Source organism: Camarhynchus parvulus, chromosome 17, assembly GCF_901933205.1.
Source record: "Camarhynchus parvulus chromosome 17, STF_HiC, whole genome shotgun sequence".
In the NCBI taxonomy this organism is placed as follows: Eukaryota; Metazoa; Chordata; class Aves; order Passeriformes; family Thraupidae; genus Camarhynchus; species Camarhynchus parvulus.
The window spans coordinates 3,848,541-3,868,423 of NC_044587.1; the positions used below are offsets into that span (position 1 = coordinate 3,848,541).

A 19,883-nucleotide genomic window follows, 5' to 3' on the forward strand; every position below is an offset into this window, starting at 1 on the left:
ATTTGCTGCAAGGACAGCTTGGCCAGGACTGACTGTCACAGCCAGAGGAACACAGGCTGCCCTCAGGACGTTCCATCCTGCCTGACCTTGACGTTGGCAGGAAGACTGTCACAGCCAACACAGAGACACAGAAAACAGAGAAACAGAGCCACTCAGCTACAAGCAATCCTTTAATGATCTCTAAAAGGTGTTTTTTTCTTAGCTTCAGAACATTAACTCCGACTGGGAGATGTCAGCAACCTGCGGCAGCTTCAGATAGACCGAGTTCCAGAAGGTCACAAAAGGGGCCCTCAGGTCCTGCTTCACAGAGTTCTTGGTCATCTTGTGGTTGATATCCAGGTAGTACTTGCTTTTGTTGGTGTAGGCTGGCCAGGAAACGGGCACATCTGAATGCCCATTGTTGGGATCACTGGGGAAAAAAGAAAACAGAACAGCTCAGTTTTGAAGTTTTTGGCAGGAACCCTGTCCGCTCAAGTCAGGATTTAAGTGAGAGGAAAAGAGAGAATCTGACAGTGAGACAAGCCATAGGAATTCTGCTTGCCAGGAATGAGTGCACGACCTGCAGTCTCCTCCCTCCATCCCCACTGGCATCATCCCAGCTTCACAAGGGGACTTAACTTCTGTATCAACATCAGGATTTGGGAATAAGAAATACAGACACAGAGCGCTCTGATTTTGGGAATGATCCTGAAAACATCCTGAACAAAACCAGCAGCCTGAAGGGCTGCATCAAGCCTCGAATGTGGAATGGGAATCACTCACCCAGTTCTAGCAAAGTTGGTCCAGTAAGCAATCATGTTCTTTGAGAGAGTCCTGTGCTTAGGCCAGTAGCCCAGAGGGGTGGCAAAGGGCTTCCCAAACACGTACTGCAGGTCATCAGCATGGTCTGCCCCAACCCAGCGGGGGTAGATGGGCATGCGGGACGGCTCAGAGAACACGTAGCTGTAGGTCTTGCCACTCCTGGGAAATCAAAGAGACTGCCTGAGCAAGGAGAAAAGCAGAAAAAGGCTGCAAATCCCAACCAACACATCAAACACCGTCAGGGCCACAGATTCAGCCTTGGAAGATGCTCGCACGCATAATTTCACATGGGGTGCTTTCAGGAAGAAGACATCGTGAGGCCATTTTTAACTTCCATTTCCAATTCTCACCCTAACCCTCCTCCATGTGCAACAACCCCAAGGCTGAGCTGCTCACTTGGCATTCTGCAGGTGCAGGTCCAGTGCCACCTGTGTGGGAATCAGGAAGATGTAGTCAGTGACCAGATCCACCACTGTCTTCTTCACGACCTCCTGCTCGGGTTTGTCACCCCAGCTCTGTGTGTAGATGTTGTAGGTGGCGTTGGCTCCAGCCTCGCCCCTGTCCACGGTGAGGCCTTTGACCAAATTGTACACCTGGTCACTGAAAAGACAAATGATATTCATTAATTACTGACCAGCAGCTTCAGGTAGGGCAGGGCTCTTGCCTGGTCCTTTCTCTTGAAGGCTCGGGACTCGGCAACAAAAGGCCTGGGCACCCAGGCTTGGAGTGACATCCTGTGTGGAAGGCTGTGCCCTGTCCACTCAAGTCTGACTCCTTGGGGTTTGGGAGCTACTCTGAAGAGCAGATGTCTCCTGCTGAGGGTTCTAAGGGCTCTGTCACTCACGCAGTGACCTTCACCAGCGGGCGGTTGATGGCGGGTACATCCACGCCGGCAAAGATGTGCCCGTCCATGTTGTTGACCCCGGCCAGGTAATCGATGTCAGCAGCGTTGGCAAAGAGCTTCTCTGGCACGTCTGGGAGGAAATCCCCATCCACAACTGGAGCGAGGGCAAGGGTGTGCACCAGGGGCACTGCAGAAGACAAGAGTGGGGTCTCTAAGGTGGCGAGGAAACACAGATGTGTGCTCTGGCATATCCCAAGAAAAGGCTGAGGTGGGCAGTGTGCATCAGGTGCAATGTGCATCTGCCCACAGAAAGGGGACTGCAAGAGCTCTCATTAATGTCCCTTTTCTGAAGGGCACAAGCGCCACCTCAACACTCCTGGCAGTTGCTCCAGAGTCCTGCCAAGAACTTGGGGAGCCCAGCGTGGCTGATGGACCACATCGTGGGCTGGGGGACTTACTGGGCAGGTGGGTGAGCTGCATGTGGTAGGCCAGGGTCAAGGCTTTGGGGTCAGAGATACGGAGGCAGTTGGCCAAGACAGTGGTGTTGTCTGTGGAGCAGCCCACCTTTTCTCCAAGCTGTGGCAGAAGAGAGAGAGAGAAACATCCTAGCATTACTTCCAAAGCCAGGAGTAGTTTTTATGCAGTCAGATATGTGGGTTCATTTTAATCTCATTTTAATTGCAAAGCAGCGACTTTCCACAGCGTTATTGGGCACAGCTCTTGGCCAATCCCTTCCTAGCCAGGCTTTCCTCTAGGGAATTGGTTGGTTTCTTTTTATAGTTTTCCAAGCACAAATTGCGTGTTACCTTTTTGGCCCAGACGAAGCGGATCCCTCTGGATGGCCCAGCTGCAGAGCCCAACACCGCTCTGGCTGATGGCTCTCTTGAACAGGCCCTTGTTCTTTGGGGACAGCGTCTGGGGGGCAAAACAGAAACAAGAGGACTTTGGGTACAAACTCCTGAGGAGACCAAGGCCTGCCAGACCCCACTGATCACCTCACAGCTTGTGCACTCAGCCTGGGGAAATTGCCAGGTCTTGTAGTGTTCAACAGTGTCAGGAGTTAAAGTTCGAAGGTGAGATGCTCAGAAGAGAAGGGGGACATGGAAAGTAAAGGCTGTTTCCCTACACATCCCAAAAGCAAGAACACATGGCTGCACTGGTGGGACTGATGAAGCTGAAGAAGGAGGAGAAGCCACAAAGCACTGAGGCTGAGCATTGCTGTGCTGGCCAGGGCAGGACATTAATGAGGCAGCAGTGGGGAGGAAAGCAGATGAGTGCCAAGGGGCCCCTCTCTCCCAGTGGCAGAGCAGGGGCTGTGATCAGAACCAACGAGGATAATTCACCTGCAGGGAGACACTGGCGGCACCGGCCGATTCCCCAAAGATGGTGATGTTGTCTGGGTCACCTCCAAAGGCCTTGATGTTCCTCTTCACCCAGGCAATGGCCATGTGCTGGTCCTTCAGCCCGTAAGTTCCCTGAGCGACAGAGATCAGCCGGCAGTGAGCAGGGGCACAGCCAAGCTGTCAAAGTGGGCACCCGGGGCAGGGTCCCAGGGAGGGGGCGGCCCTGGTACCTGGCAGGTTTTCGTCCCCGGTGCTCAGGAAGCCCAGCGGCCCCACGCGGTAGTTGATGGTCACCACAATGACGTTGCCCCCGCACGGCGATCTCCTCCCCATCGTACAGGTAGTTGTCCAGGAAATTGGCTCCCTGGCTGCCTCCGAGCAGGAAGGCACCGCCGTAGATATAAAACCATCACAGGCAGCTTGGTAGAGACTGGGAGGAGAGGAACAGGAGCAGAGTGAGCCCCCACTGAGCTGCGAGGTGCTGCCCCTCCATCCCTCACCCCATCCCTGAGCACTGCTCCACCTGCCCTGGCCAGGAGCTGACTTGATGCTCTGCAAGAAAATCCTTGCTCTGCTCAAGAGGCTGACCCTCCCAACGGGTTGAAGGTGAGTTAGGACATTGTCTGACACAGTTCCCATCTTTCCCCTGAAAATCACTGCTCAGCACCTGCCCACTATGGAACAGAATTGCTGAGAGAGGCTGCAGCACAATCTGTGCACACAAGGCAGGTGGGAAAGTCCATCCCAGGTCCCTTCTAAGCTCGTACCCTGTTTTCTCCCTTGAGGGACCCAGATGTTCAGGTAGAGACAGTCCTCACTCCCACGGACATCAGTCTGTGTCAGCTTCACCTGCATGCAGCGTTTTTTGAATTCTTTTGCCTTCAGAGTTCCTGAAAGGAAAGAGGGATGACCAGTTAAGGGCATCAGCTCCATTCTCTGGTTGCAAGGTGTCTGCTCACCCATCCTTTCCTCTCTGAGTCCAGTGTTAGTGGCAGCAAAGCCTCCCCAGCCATTGTGACCGGTCTGAGTAATATGTTGTACCATTTCCCATATATGCCAGCTTGAGGAGAGAGAAGTGAAAATAAAGCCCCAAACCAAAGGCATTCAGAAGTTGGACCTTACCATCCCAGCCAGGATGAGGCTGGGGGTCTTCCAGAGTCTTTGGAGGGGCAGCAAAGGGAATCCCTCTGAAGATGTCAACGTAGCTCCCAAAGAGTCCCAGTTTCTTGCTCTCTCCTTCCACAAATCCTCCCTCGGTGTGCACCACACCCAGCTGCAGGAGGCACCATGGAGAAGAGAAAATCCATTGCTCTGCCCTTCATAACTCTGGCTTCCCACACTGCCACCCATTCCCATCCCACCCTCCCCATCCATGCCCTTGGACCCTCGTGGAAAGCCCCCAGGTGCCACTGGAGCTGTGCCCGTGTGCAGGTGTCCTGCAGGTGCCGTTGGGAGCAGAGAGGCAGCAGCAATTCCCCCACAGTCCCAAAGACAAATGGCAGGAGCAGAAAACCTCCAGCTTTAGGCTGCAAAGCCAGCTTTGTACTTACAGTGGCAGCCCAGGCTAGCCCGAGGTAGGAGCACAGGGCCAAGGCCAGGATGTGCCAGCGAGCCATGGTGAGAGCAGCCCTGAGGGGAAAGTCCCAGCCGGAGTGCTGCGTTTATAAAGCCACCAGTGCAGGTGTGTGTGCCAATGCCATGGGCCAGGATTGGCTCTGGGCTGAAGCAGGGCAGCCTCCACAGCCTTGTCCTTCAGTAGCCAGTCCATGGCTGATGGGCATGGCTGTGTGAGAGCCCTGCAGCTGCTGCTTGTTTGGGCTGCAGGCCAAACCAAAGGAAATTGCTCAGCCCAAGAAAATTCCAGAGAAATTAAACCCAATGGAGTCTTGAGAAGCCTCATCGAAGCACAGGGGGCTGAAATCATATTAAGCTGTGCAGTAGAACATAATATCAGCAACCTACGAGAAGCCTTGCATTCGTAACACACTGGGGAATGGAAAAGATTCAAAATGACAGCAAGTCTTAAAGCTGATTCCATCCAACAGCAGCCAGATTGCTCATCGAGTTCACACAGAGTCCAGAATTTCTGTCTCTGTTTCTTTGCCACATCTATCAGAAAGCTTGAAGTTTCCTTCCTCCTCATATCTCTGCAGGCTCATGGCAGCAGCTCTTTGTCATCTTCAGTCAGAGAGGGGAATGGACAGATAAAACAATAGCTTTGAAATTTGTCTCTAACAGAAACTCATCTGTCAGTGTGCAATACCTTTCCACATTTAATCCCAGCACTGGTAGAACATCTGCTGATATGAGAAGCAAAGAAGGAAAGGATTCCTGTGCATTTTGTGGTGAAATGAGAGTCTTCATAGGAACATGCAAAAATGGAGTTTGTGTTCCAGATTTCTAAAAAGGGACTCAGCCAGGTGAGCAATGGGTTGGTTTAACTTTGGCCCAACCTCTCTTGATCACACACTGGTACCATAAAAGACTCTCATGGCACCACTGAAGAAAGGAAATTTTAAAAAATCCATTCAAAGCTACATGCACTTGGCACACTGACAGAGGAGCTCTGCCCTGGCTGGCAGGAAACCCTCCAGCACTCAGGAATGATCTGTATGAAATCAGTGTTGGAAGGGCTTCACCCTCTGCATTTGCTCTCCTGGAGCTACTGCAGCTACTCACTGGGACAGGGGCAAAGCAAGAGGGAACTGCAGGTACCCACTCAATCTGGAAATTTCTTTTCCTTTAAAAAGAACCAGTGGAGGCCAACAGTGAGAAAATGAAAGCTGTTTCTTGTGGGAGATCTCCCAGATTGTTCTTCTGGCAAAGCCATTCGAGGCCAGGAGAGCACAGGAACACCTGGCATCAATTCTTGGAAACCCTGCCCTTGGCTCCAGCCCTCTGGAAGCAGGCAGGAGGATGGCTCTAGTGCAGGGGCTCCCTGACCCTGGCTCTTCCCAGGGATGGGCTCCCCATCCTCCAGCCTCTCTGCATGGAAAACCTCAACACACACACCAGGGTCCCATCCCCTGTGACACCCCCAGCTCTCCTCCCAGCATCCACAGCCCCGATGTCCCACACCAGCCCTGGGTTCTCCACACCAGCCAGGCCTGTAAGGCAGCTCTAGCATGGCTGGGCCACCCTGCTCTCCCCACCAGGGCCTGGACAGACCAGGCCCAGTGTATGATGTGTGGATGGGGACATGTGGTGGACAAGGTTTGTGGAAAGTTGTGCTCCTTGTCCTGCCCTGCTCAGAGTTGCAGCTCCTCAGCCCAATAAAGCCCAACCTCTGCCCCAAAACCAGTGGGGAATCACCACCCCCATGGATTTATTCTCTCCCATCAGTTTTTGAGCAATGTCAGTGCATGATAAACAACAGGTCAGGACTGGTTTGCATTCACCTGCTTGCAGCTGTAGCTCTCTATGATTTGGTTGGCAGCAGCAGGAACCTTGATGGTAACTCAGGGAAACCCAGAGGACAGGTCAGGATTGGGGCTATCCTGCCTGGGCTCACAGGGCCAATGAGGAAAAACAACCCCAGGGCCAACAGCTGGCTGAGCAGATAGAGACTGGACCCCAGCTGCCAGCAGATTCCCTGGGAGATCGGGGTGTCACAGCCAGGGGAACACACACTGCCCTCACAATCGATGCTCTTTCCTGCCTGACCTTAATACTGGCAAGAAAATCCTGTCATGGCAAACAAAATGAGAACCAGAGTCACTCAGTTACAAGGCTTTAATGAACTATCTTTGAAGGGTTCAGAACATTAACTCCGACTGGGAGATGTCAGCAACCTGCGGCAGCTTCAGATAGACCGAGTTCCAGAAGGTCACAAAACGGGCCCTCAGGTCCTGCTTCACAGAGTTCTTGGTCATCTTGTGGTTGATATCCAGGTAGTATTTGCTTTTGTCGGTGTAGGCTGGCCAGGAAACGGGCACATCTGAATGCCCATTGTTGGGATCACTGGGGAACAAGGAGACACAGAAGCTCAGTTTTATCAGGGCAGCTTGAGGATGCAGTTTAATGTGTGACCATGCAGAGTGTTTGACACTGGCACAAGCAATAGGAATTCTGCCTGCCAGGAGTGAGTTGATGACCTGCAGCCTCCTCCCTCCATCGCCACTGGCATCATCCCAGCTTCACACAGGGACTTATGTCCTGCCTGAACACAAGGATTCAGGAGTAAACCTCATCAAGTGCAAGCAGAGATCATAAGTAATGAAAATGGCTCTGTCTTCCCCAAGTGTCCTATGGATGAGGAGAACACAGAGCAAACTCCAGCCCTGTGAGACACAGAGCCTTGCTCATAACACAAAGAAAGAGAACTTCTGGGAGTGATCCTGAACAGTTACTGGGCAAAGGCAGAAGCCTGAAGTGCTGCATCAAACCACAGATCACTCACCCAGTTCTAGCAAAGTTGGTCCAGTAAGCAATCATGTTCTTTGAGAGAGTCCTGTGCTTAGGCCAGTAGCCCAGAGGGGTGGCAAAGGGCTTCCCAAACACGTACTGCAGGTCATCAGCATGGTCTGCCCCAACCCAGCGCGGGTAGATGGGCATGCGGGACGGCTCAGAGAACACGTAGCTGTAGGTCTTGCCACTCCTGGGAAATCAAAGAGACTGCCTGAGCAAGGAGAAAAGCAGAAAAAGGCTGCAAATCCCAACCAACACACCAAACACCGTCAGGGCCACAGATTCAGCCTTGGAAGATGCTCGCACGCATAATTTCACATGGGGTGCTTTCAGGAAGAAGACATCGTGAGGCCATTTTTAACTTCCATTTCCAATTCTCACCCTAACCCTCCTCCATGTGCAACAACCCCAAGGCTGAGCTGCTCACTTGGCATTCTGCAGGTGCAGGTCCAGTGCCACCTGTGTGGGAATCAGGAAGATGTAGTCAGTGACCAGATCCACCACTGTCTTCTTCACGACCTCCTGCTCGGGTTTGTCACCCCAGCTCTGTGTGTAGATGTTGTAGGTGGCGTTGGCTCCAGCCTACGCCCCTGTCCACGGTGAGGCCTTTGACCAAATTGTACACCTGGTCACTGAAAAGACAAATGATATTCATTAATTACTGACCAGCAGCTTCAGGTAGGGCAGGGCTCTTGCCTGGTCCTTTCTCTTGAAGGCTCGGGACTCGGCAACAAAAGGCCTGGGCACCCAGGCTTGGAGTGACATCCTGTGTGGAAGGCTGTGCCCTGTCCACTCAAGTCTGACTCCTTGGGGTTTGGGAGCTACTCTGAAGAGCAGATGTCTCCTGCTGAGGGTTCTAAGGGCTCTGTCACTCACGCAGTGACCTTCACCAGCGGGCGGTTGATGGCGGGTACATCCACGCCCGGCAAAGATGTGCCCGTCCATGTTGTTGACCCGGCCAGGTAATCGATGTCAGCAGCGTTGGCAAAGAGCTTCTCTGCACGTCTGGGAGGAAATCCCCATCCACAACTGGAGCGAGGGCAAGGGTGTGCACCAGGGGCACTGCAGAAGACAAGAGTGGGGTCTCTAAGGTGGTGAGGAAACACAGATGTGTGCTCTGGCATATCCCAAGAAAAGGCTGAGGTGGGCAGTGTCCATCAGGTGCAATGTGCATCTGCCCACAGAAAGGGGACTGCAAGAGCTCTCATTAATGTCCCTTTTCTGAAGGGCACAAGCACCACCTCAACACTCCTGGCAATTGACCCAGTGCCCTGCAGGTGGTTTGGAGAACCCATGGTGGCTGATAGACCAGAGCACAGGTCAGGAGACTTACTGGGCAGGTGGGTGAGCTGCATGTGGTAGGCCAGGGTCAAGGCTTTGGGGTCAGTGATACGGAGGCAGTTGGCCAAGACAGTGGTGTTGTCTGTGGAGCAGCCCACCTTTTCTCCAAGCTGTGGCAGAAGAGAGAGAGAGAGAGAGAAACATCCTAGCATTACTTCCAAAGCCAGGAGTAGTTTTTATGCAGTCAGATATGTGGGTTTGTTTTAATCTCATTTTAATTGCAAAGCAGCGACTTTCCACAGCGTTATTGGGCACAGCTCTTGGCCAATCCCTTCCTAGCCAGGCTTTCCTCTAGGGAATTGGTTGGTTTCTTTTTATAGTTTTCCAAGCACGAATTGCACGTTACCTTTTTGGCCCAGACGAGCGGATCCCTCTGGATGGCCCAGCTGCAGAGCCCGACACCGCTCTGGCTGATGGCTCTCTTGAACAGGCCCTTGTTCTTTGGGGACAGCGTCTGGGGGGCAAAACAGAAACAAGAGGACTTTGGGTACAAACTCCTGAGGAGACCAAGGCCTGCCAGACCCCACTGATCACCTCACAGCTTGTGCACTCAGCCTGGGGAAATTGCCAGGTCTTGTAGTGTTCAACAGTGTCAGGAGTTAAAGTTCGAAGGAGAGATGCTCAGAAGAGAAGGGGGACATGGAAAGTAAAGGCTGTTTCCCTACACATCCCAAAAGCAAGAACACATGGCTGCACTGGTGGGACTGATGAAGCTGAAGAAGGAGGAGAAGCCACAAAGCACTGAGGCTGAGCATTGCTGTGCTGGCCAGGGCAGGACATTAATGAGGCAGCAGTGGGGAGGAAAGCAGATGAGTGCCAAGGGGCCCCTCTCTCCCAGTGGCAGAGCAGGGGCTGTGATCAGAACCAACGAGGATAATTCACCTGCAGGGAGACACTGGCGGCACCGGCCGATTCCCCAAAGATGGTGATGTTGTCTGGGTCACCTCCAAAGGCCTTGATGTTCCTCTTCACCCAGGCAATGGCCATGTGCTGGTCCTTCAGCCCGTAGTTCCCTGAGCGACAGAGATCAGCCGGCAGTGAGCAGGGGCACAGCCAAGCTGTCAAAGTGGGCACCCGGGGCAGGGTCCCAGGGAGGGGGCGGCCCTGGTACCTGGCAGGTTTTCGTCCCCGGTGCTCAGGAAGCCCAGCGGCCCCACGCGGTAGTTGATGGTCACCACAATGACGTTGCCCCGCACGGCGATCTCCTCCCCATCGTACAGGTAGTTGTCCAGGAAATTGGCTCCCTGGCTGCCTCCGAGCAGGAAGGCACCGCCGTAGATATAAACCATCACAGGCAGCTTGGTAGAGACTGGGAGGAGAGGAACAGGAGCAGAGTGAGCCCCCACTGAGCTGCGAGGTGCTGCCCCTCCATCCCTCACCCCATCCCTGAGCACTGCTCCACCTGCCCTGGCCAGGAGCTGACTTGATGCTCTGCAAGAAAATCCTTGCTCTGCTCAAGAGGCTGACCCTCCCAACGGGTTGAAGGTGAGTTAGGACATTGTCTGACACAGTTCCCACCTTTCCCCCTGAAAATCACTGCTCAGCACCTGCCCACTATGGAACAGAATTGCTGAGAGAGGCTGCAGCACAATCTGTGCACACAAGGCAGGTGGGAAAGTCCATCCCAGGTCCCTTCTAAGCTCGTACCCTGTTTTCTCCCTTGAGGGACCCAGATGTTCAGGTAGAGACAGTCCTCACTCCCACGGACATCAGTCTGTGTCAGCTTCACCTGCATGCAGCGTTTTTTGAATTCTTTTGCCTTCAGAGTTCCTGAAAGGAAAGAGGGATGACCAGTTAAGGGCATCAGCTCCATTCTCTGGTTGCAAGGTGTCTGCTCACCCATCCTTTCCTCTCTGAGTCCAGTGTTAGTGGCAGCAAAGCCTCCCCAGCCATTGTGACCAGTCTGAGTAATATGTTGTACCATTTCCCATATATGCCAGCTTGAGGAGAGAGAAGTGAAAATAAAGCCCCAAACCAAAGGCATTCAGAAGTTGGACCTTACCATCCCAGCCAGGATGAGGCTGGGGGTCTTCCAGAGTCTTTGGAGGGGCAGCAAAGGGAATCCCTCTGAAGATGTCAACGTAGCTCCCAAAGAGTCCCAGTTTCTTGCTCTCTCCTTCCACAAATCCTCCCTCGGTGTGCACCACACCCAGCTGCAGGAGGCACCATGGAGAAGAGAAAATCCATTGCTCTGCCCTTCATAACTCTGGCTTCCCACACTGCCACCCATTCCCATCCCACCCTCCCCATCCATGCCCTTGGACCCTCGTGGAAAGCCCCCAGGTGCCACTGGAGCTGTGCCCGTGTGCAGGTGTCCTGCAGGTGCCGTTGGGAGCAGAGAGGCAGCAGCAATTCCCCCACAGTCCCAAAGACAAATGGCAGGAGCAGAAAACCTCCAGCTTTAGGCTGCAAAGCCAGCTTTGTACTTACAGTGGCAGCCCAGGCTAGCCCGAGGTAGGAGCACAGGGCCAAGGCCAGGATGTGCCAGCGAGCCATGGTGAGAGCAGCCCTGAGGGGAAAGTCCCAGCCGGAGTGCTGCGTTTATAAAGCCACCAGTGCAGGTGTGTGTGCCAATGCCATGGGCCAGGATTGGCTCTGGGCTGAAGCAGGGCAGCCTCCACAGCCTTGTCCTTCAGTAACCAGTCCATGGCTGATGGGCATGGCCGTGTGAGAGCCCTGCAGCTGCTGCTTGGGCTGGAGGCCAATCTCCTCAGGTGCCTTTTCTGTTTTCCACATGGCCACCATCCTGATCAAACTACACTTCCCACACTCAGAGAGATTTGGAAATGCAACTTCTCTGTTATATTTCCTGTCTGGTGTATTATCAGCTCATTTGGATGCTTGCCTCTCTCTTGGGAGTTTTTGATCTTCCTAGAGGACTCATTAGCCAGTTATTTTGGAAATGTAGACACCCATTCATCCACAGCATTGGTGAACACTTTCTTCCAGGTCTGGACAGCAGCATCCAGTGGTTTAGTTGAGATTTCTTCATGACAAAGATGGCATTGTGTGGGTGACAGGTCCTGCTGAGGCCAATCAGGCTCTCACCCCAAAACAGGAAAATGTTACATCCTTCTCTAAGAAACAGGGAAGGGACCAGATTTGCGCTCTGCCTGTGGCTCACAGAGACATGGGGCTGTCACTGGAACGTGTGAAAATGAAGTTTGTGCTCCAGATTCCAGAAGAGAAGGGACTCAGCTGAGTGACCAGGGGGTTCATTTAGCTTTGGCCCAACCTCTGCATCAAGGGGCACTGCAAGAGGAAAAAGCCATTAAGTTGTTTGTTTGTTTTTTTTTTTTTCTTTTAAGAGTGCAGATGAAGGCCAACAGTGAGAAAATGAAAGCTGTTTCTTGTGGGAAATCTCCCAGATTGTCCTTCCGGCAAAGCAAATTGGATCTCTCATTCCCCTCCCTGTCAGAGCTGAGGTGTGTGCACAGGGGGCTTGCACAGGTCCAGGGGAGCTCATCCAAACACAGGAGGGTGTCCCTGGTGTGATCTTCAGCTGGAATGATTTGGTTATTGCTGCCCTAGGAGATGTGAAGGGGTATTTGCTGGCTCTTGCTTTTTCAGCTCAAATGGGAACAGTCAGGATTTTCCCCCTTCTATTCACTCTGGGGTTTTTACTACTTTTCAGAGACAGAGCAATTATCTGGACACCAAACCTTAGTGACTGCTGGAACTGTGAAGTGGAAGATCCCCCTCCCAAACGTCAGGGGAGGCAGCACAGGGAGAAGCTGCTCTGGGCGCTGAACAGGAGCAGCTCACTCAGTAAGCATCAGAATTGTTTGTTGTAAATCTGACTCTCACACTCAGCAATGCCCTAAGAAAACCTTCCCCATGCACTCCCTCAGGTCCCAAATTTCACGTTTGCAGCTCCCAGGCTGCACTTAGCCAGGTTATTTGCATGGATGGGGGGCTGCCTGGCGCCTGGGTGGCAAAGGGCTGACAGGCCTTTCCTGCCAATCTGTCTGTTGTTCAGATGAAGTGGTTGGAAAGTGCTCACTCTCCAGTTCCCTCTTTGGCCCAGGCACTCTGATAAGGCCTGGGCTGTCCTATCTTGCCCTGGGAGCTGTTCCTCCTCCCCAACAGGCTCCTTTCCCCGGCTGACAGTTAGCAGCCGGCAGTGCTTGATAAACTTATCAGACCAAAGCTGAGCTCAGTGCACGCTCAGCTCCTCCCCAGCCCCAGATTTCCCCATTCCTGAGGACTCTCTGCTCTCTGCCTGCCTTGCTGGCTGGTACAGCGAACACAGATCCCCCTTGGGCCCACAGGTCAAAATCAGCCCAAGGAGCAGATTGAGGAGTGCCTCAGATTGAAGCAGCACATTCAGAGTGGGGGCACTGAGTGGGATGTTCACAGCTCCTGGCACACAGCGAGCCCCGGGCTCCAGAGACAACAGACACAGCTCTGGCAGCCTGCAGGTTCCCAGCCCTGCGCCCCGAGCCAAGGGCTCTCCCAGTTCTCCCTCTTCGCCCTGTTCTGCAGCCTCCAGGGGTTAAAGAAGCCTCCACCACGTGCGGTGCCCTCTCTGGCAGCCAAGGGGATGGGAAACACTTTTTGCACGGCCGGATTGCTGAAGCAGGTTGATTTCTCTGAAGTGTCCCTGCTGCTCCCCACCCTCGCACTGTGACAGTGAAGGTTCCATGGCTTTCCTTGTGCAGAGCTCTCCCTGCCGGCTCAGACCCGGAGAGAGGCATTCCAGCCGGGAATCCCCTGCGGGAGGGCAGGGACAAGGCAGGGAGGGGCTGAGCAGAGCCCGGGACTGCCAGCTCGGGTGCGGACAGCCCAGAGAGCACAAAGACCCTTCCTGAGCTCCCCGGGGCTGTGGCCAGTGCTGCCCCTGTGCAGTGCCACGTGCAGGGAGGGGCTGGGAGCCTGCTGCGTGCTGGGGACAGCAGCTGGGAGCTGCCTTTGCAGCACAGAAATTCATGAACGAGCCCGTCCTGCCGAGCTGCTGACGTTACTGACAGCAGAGGGGAGGGCAGAGCCCCCCAGGCATTGCAGAGCAGCGCCTGCTCTCAGCTCTCGGGCCAAGCCGTAAAAGGTGCCGCAAAGCGCGACTGTCGTAAAAGATGCTGTAAATAGTAGCTGTTGCAAAGCTGCCGTAAAATGCGACTGTTACAAAAGGTGCCGTAAAGCGCGACTGTCGTAAAGGTGTCGTAGAACAACACCGTCGTAAAACTGCCGTAAAGCCACACTGTCGTAAAAGGTGTCGTAAAGCGCGACTGTCGTACAAGGCGTCGTAATGCGCGACTGCCGTAAAGAGACTTTCGGGACCCGGGGGCATTAAGCACTTTAATGGCATCTCCCGCCGGGACGCGGCTGCCGCGGAGCCGGTCCCAGCTCGCAGGGCGGTGGTTGGGCTCTTTGCCGCAGGGGCCGCCCGCAGCCGCTGCCCCGCGAGCTCCGCTCGTGCCGCGAGTCCCGAACGGGACACGCCCCCCCCGGCTCCGGCACCCGCAGCGCTGCCCCGCCCACCGGCGTCACCGCGCCCCGCCCCCTCCTGCCCCGCCGCTTTCCCCCGCTGCCCGCCAGCGCGGCCGCTCCTGCCGCCCACCAGCCACACGCTCGCCAGCCGCCCCCGCCGCAGCCTCCCGCGATCATCTCCCGCTGCCGAGCCCCCCCGCCGCCGCCCGTGGTCGTTTTCCGCTCCTGCCGCCGCCGCTGCATGGCGGGCCGAGCCGCGCCTTCCCCACCGCGGCCCCCCGCCTCAGAGCTGCTGGATGGCGCGGCTCCGCCGCCTCCTCCAACCACGGACGTCCCGTGGTTCCCTTCCACGACCGCAGCCGCAGCCCCGTCTGCCGTTTCCGCAGCTCCGCTCCCCCCCGCACCGCCCGGCCCGCCCGCCCGCCATGCCTCCCCGCCCGCCATGCCTCCCCGCCATGCCTCCCCACGCCTCCCCACGTGGACCTAGTGACGTAAAGCACGCATGCGCAGTTGCTACAACCGCCCCCGGCACCAACAATATCACTCCGCGCCTCATCCAATCACAGCGCTGCTTCCGGGATGAGTCGTTCTATCTCCACGACCCCGCCGCCACCCCCCACTACTTTCTCCGCAGCTTTGGTACAGCCCGGTCCCGGTTCCGAGCCGCTGCATGCCGCTGTCCGGGCACAGCCGACATCCCTGTGCCCTGTCACGGCGCTCCCGGCGCCACCGGGACTATACACGGCAGCACAGCAGCGGGACGTTGCAGCGCCCTGCATGTATCCTTCCGCGTCTCTCCCTCTGCCGGAACTTGAGGATGCGGATCACCGAGAGATCCCTCCGCGGCGCGGAGCTTCCTACAGGACTCATTAGGCGGTTAATTATGGAAATGTAGACACCCATTTATCCACAGCATTGGTGAACACTTTCTTCCAGGTCTGGACAGCAGCATCCAGTGGTTTAGTTGAGATTTCTTCATGACAAAGATGGCATTGTGTGGGTGACAGGTCCTGCTGAGGCCAATCAGGCTCTCACCCCAAAACAGGAAAATGTTACATCCTTCTCTAAGAAACAGGGAAGGGACCAGATTTGCGCTCTGCCTGTGGCTCACAGAGACATGGGGCTGTCACTGGAACACGTGAAAATGAAGTTTGTGCTCCAGATTCCAGAAGAGAAAGGACTCAGCTGAGTGACCAGTGGGTTCATTTAGCTTTGGCCCAACCTCTGCATCAAGGGGCACTGCAAGAGGAAAAAGCCATTAAGTTGTTGTTTGTTTTTTTTTTTCTTTAAAGAGTGCAGATGAAGGCCAACAGTGAGAAAATGAAAGCTGTTTCTTGTGGGAAATCTCCCAGATTGTCCTTCTGGCAAAGCAAATCAGGGTCAGGTGTGCACAGGAACACAGGGCATCGATTTCTGGCAGAAAACCAGATTTGCTGCATCCCAGGATGTGTGGGGTGTGCTGGGAGGGACAGTGCTCTTCACCACATCCCCAGGTCCCCTCGCCTCAAGTGGACTTTTGCTGGAGTGGCACTGCCAGGCACTTTCTCCCTGTGCCTCCTCTGTTGTTCCCTAAAGGGATAAAGCACAGCAAGGCAGCAGCTTCAGCTGAGCCCTGTGTCCCCCACCACCGTGGGGTCTTTGAGTCAGGGGTGGTGGCGTGTCGTGTGTCTGTGTGTCTGTGTGTCTGTGTCACAGCTGCTGCTCTTCCTCCTGCCCATCCCAGCAAGGTGGGAATTGCTGGGTTCCTCCTGTGAGAGCTCTGGCATGGGGTAGAAACAGAACCAGCCCCACATACCCAGGAGCCAGCCTCCACCCACACAACCATAAGCCTGGCTCAGAAGTTGTGATTCATGATAAAAGAACTGGTTTCAGCCTGTAGGGTGCAGCAGTAGCACATTTAATGGAAATAAAGAATACCAGCTTGGAAGGGCTCTCAAGGATCGCCTGATCCGACCTCCCTTGGCAAAGCCCAGTCTAGTTAAGACAGTCCAGCTGATCTGAGAAGTGTCCAGTGTTGGGGAATCCACCACTTCCCCGGGGAGGTTATTCCAATGACTGATTGCTCTCCCTGTGAACATATGTCTTCTGGTACCCAATTGTATCTCCCCAGGAGTCACTTGTACCCATTACCCCTCATTTTTTCCATGTGACTCCTCCTGAAGGGAGTCTCCATCTTCTCTGTAGCCACACTTTAAACATTTGAACTTGGTGCTAAGTTCTCCCCTTTTCAGGCGGGCTGGCACTGCAGTTCTAGAGCTCACCTGAGTATTGTCAGAGCCGAGGGGGCACTCCCAGAGCTGTGAAAGCAGGTGGCAGCACAGCACAGGGAAATGCTTTAAAAGGAGCCATCCCTGGCACTCTTTATGTGACTTACACAGCTACAATATCCCGGGTGAGCTCGAGGGGAAAGCCTCTGGGTTGTGCCATGGTTCCTTTTGTATTTTCTAGGGAAGAGCAGCAGTGCAAGTATGTACCCCAAAACGCTCTGGGAACAGTTTATCCATCCCATATGTGCCCACAGTTCCTGAGCTCCCCTTCCTTCTGTGCTTGCTTTTTGTGTTGCATTCATTCCAGGGGAAGGCTGCATCTCTCTCACAGAGCCTGGAGAATTCACTGGCCTGAGAGATTCCCCAAATGTGGCATGAGCTCTCCATAAATTCCAAACATTTATTTTCCCTAAGATTTCATGGCATTCTTGGGAGTCTGGGCTTTGAGTAGAGTGGAATGCCTTTAGAGGGAATATTACATCTCCTAGCTGAGGTCTGGCTGGAGTTTCTTTTTTACTTTTTATTCTATAGAGCTGTTACACTGATCCTGTGTTTCACCTCAAGCAGGAAACCATACATTTATGGTTATAAAAATGATATAAAAATATGATGCAGTGGTCAAAGCTGTCAGGAGTTAAAATATTATTTCCAACTGCCCTCTGCTAATGACTTGCATCCTTTTTTCCAGGACATTCAAAGTGCCTGGCAAAGGGCTTCCAGATTATTGGAAGTTTTGGTTACAGAGAGCAGAAACTCCTGAAAATAGCTTTCTTAGGGGAACTCTGTTCCAGTGTAAACCAGAATGGACTGTTCAGTTCTCATTTCTACCAGTACAAATCCCTATCAGCCCTGTGCAATGCCCAGATAGTAGAGGGTAGAATATTCTTCATTTCCTTCCACATTGTGTTCTCTTACTCTTAGCAATGTTCCACAGCATTAAGTATCCAAACTACAACACTTTTTCATGTTATTACTGCTTCCCTTCAAAAAAAACCCCTTGTCTTTATTGGGCATTTTCATCCTTGGCTCTTGTAACTTCACCAACTTTTATCTCCCTCCTTCGAGCCGCAGCTTTTCCCCGCTCATCTTTGTAATCTGACATTGTGATTTGTTCACTTGTGTGCTTGTTTTTCTCCTCAAAGAAGATTTGCTGAATCATTGGGGAGGAGGCAAGAGCTGTAGAAGCAGCTGGTGGCCAGTGATAAAACCAGGGCCACGTCCAGCCTTGAGGGTTTGCAAGTGACAGCCCTTCAGTTGAAGGCCTGAGTCACATTCCCTTCTGAGCTAAGATTGCTGGGCACTAGGGGATTGAGAAGAGAGGATGAGGAGGTGGCACCCCCAAAGCAGAAATTATTGTTCCTGCTGACTACAAAGTTTGTGTTGTATCTTCTGCAAAATTAATAATGATGCTGTGAGAAAACTTGCAGGCTGGGGGCTAAATGGATGTTGTGCCCTTTTGAAATCCTGAGGCACTATGAGCTGTTCAAATGCAAAGTATTATCAATCCTGCTGAGTTCTCCACCACCACAGCTGTGGCACTGTGCAGCAGGCACAGGGACACGGCTCTCTGACTTTCCAGCTGTTTGTCTGCGTTCCAGGTAACATGAGAAACCTCAGCTGTCTCATGCACACCCAGTCTGAAACCCAAGGTCTTCTGCCCTGCCAGCTCTGCCTTTAAGACACTAGAAAATGAGTTTTGTGCATCTGAGTTACTTATGCATCTCATGCAGAAATAACGTCTTACCAATAGTATATTATACTTTTCCTAAGAAAAGAGTTTTAACTTGGGATGTTCTACTTAGTTTTAATACTTCAAGGAGGTAAGATAAAAATGGTTAACAAACAAGACTGCAAGTCCAGCTCACCTGAGTTCCATTTCTTGTTGTGCTATTTAAATTTGGGCAAGTATTTTAAGGTGAAAAATGCAGGTTGGGAGATTCCAATGCAGCGACCTTGCTTTGATGCTTTATGGGGTTTTCTGTGGGGTTTTTCATGATGCCACTCCAGTGTATTGCTGTGCATGTGCAGGAATTCTACCTTGCTGTTATCTGCAGATCTTGAAGCTGCTACAGGCTGGATTTAAATAAGGAGCTGAGGCAGGGATGTCTGACTGACACCACCATGTCCACACTCTCAGGATGGGGCCCTCTCAGGAACAGGAATGCTCTGTCATCTCCAACTTCCCCTTCCTCAACTGAGACAAGAGATAACTTCTACTTTATAAAGAGAAAAAACCAGTGAACTTGACCACTGCTAAAAATCCCACCAAAGCTCCTAATATAGATGAGCCTGGGATGTAAGATAAAGTCCCATGGCTTTAAAATTATTCAAGAGGAAGGCAGAATCAATGGAGATGGGTTTTTAAACCCCTTGTTCTTCATGAGGAAGCCTTGAACATCAGAATTGTGTTGCCTGGTGCTGAATGTGGCTGTTGGAGCTTGCTGAGGAGCCCTTGATGCACAGAGGAATTAAATGGCTTAGAGGGTGTTCATGACCTGGAGAACTGCAGATGATGGGCTGGAGCAGAATCAGCTGTGAGAAACTCAGCCTGAGAGTGGTGCAGAAACCACAGGGCTGTGACTCAGCTGGTGCAACTTCAGATGCCTACAGATACTGGGCTCCCTCTCTTCAGGGAGAAAAGTAGGTGCATACAAGGCAGGACTTCAGCCCTGGTTTAGATATGTGCTTTAAGAGAGAAAAATCATTTCCTAGGTATGCTTCTTATCAAAAAAGGGAGCTTTTGAGTCACCAGGTCACAGCAGAGATCTCCTGACCTACTGCTGAAAGTTTTCTGCCTCATATCCCATGGAGAGCAGAGGACAGCACTGCAGCCAGGCAGCCAGGGATGAGCACATCCTTCCAACACAAGGGTTTGCATCTCAGCAAAATCCCCAGGTGCAGGCAGGACCCGAGACACCAGCCTGAACCAAAGGTGGAGGGATGCAGGGTGAGGGCTGTCCATATGGTCTGGATGAGCAGTGACAGGTTAACAGCAAGGCTAAAGAAATGTGTTAAAGCTGCAGGTGTGACACTGGTTCATCCTGCACGACCCAGCTCCATCAGGGAAACCAAGCAGAGGATCTCTCATTCCCCTCCCTGTCAGAGCTGAGGTGTGTGCACAGGGGGCTTGCACAGGTCCAGGGGAGCTCATCCAAACACAGGAGGGTGTCCCTGGTGTGATCTTCAGCTGGAATGATTTGGTTATTGCTGCCCTAGGAGATGTGAAGGGGTATTTGCTGGCTCTTGCTTTTTCAGCTCAAATGGGAACAGTCAGGATTTTCCCCCTTCTATTCACTCTGGGGTTTTTACTACTTTTCAGAGACAGAGCATTTATCTGACACCAAACCTTAGTGACTGCTGGAACTGTGAAGTGGAAGATCCCCCTCCCAAACCTCAGGGGAGGCAGCACAGGGAGAAGCTGCTCTGGGCACTGAACAGGAGCAGCTCACTCAG

The 19,883-nt window shown here is 53.2% G+C and overlaps 2 protein-coding genes across 2 annotated transcripts; both read right to left on the reverse strand.

Moving 5' to 3' along the window:
* Positions 1 to 204: 204 nt before the first annotated feature.
* On the reverse strand, positions 205 to 4,778 carry CEL (carboxyl ester lipase). The gene is given in 14 exon segments (XM_030961743.1): positions 205 to 409; positions 763 to 960; positions 1,198 to 1,401; positions 1,646 to 1,832; positions 2,104 to 2,221; positions 2,452 to 2,463; positions 2,465 to 2,560; positions 2,989 to 3,120; positions 3,211 to 3,297; positions 3,299 to 3,391; positions 3,393 to 3,418; positions 3,756 to 3,878; positions 4,111 to 4,261; positions 4,539 to 4,778. Coding segments are annotated over 14 exon segments (1,698 nt in total). The 5' UTR covers positions 4,605 to 4,778.
* A 1,965-nt stretch (positions 4,779 to 6,743) lies between these two features.
* Positions 6,744 to 11,355, reverse strand: LOC115910942 (bile salt-activated lipase-like). The gene is given in 13 exon segments (XM_030961524.1): positions 6,744 to 6,948; positions 7,388 to 7,585; positions 7,823 to 7,977; positions 7,979 to 8,027; positions 8,272 to 8,395; positions 8,398 to 8,457; positions 8,729 to 8,846; positions 9,083 to 9,190; positions 9,619 to 9,749; positions 9,848 to 10,045; positions 10,384 to 10,506; positions 10,739 to 10,889; positions 11,167 to 11,355. Coding segments are annotated over 13 exon segments (1,686 nt in total). The 5' UTR covers positions 11,233 to 11,355.
* Positions 11,356 to 19,883: the final 8,528 nt, after the last annotated feature.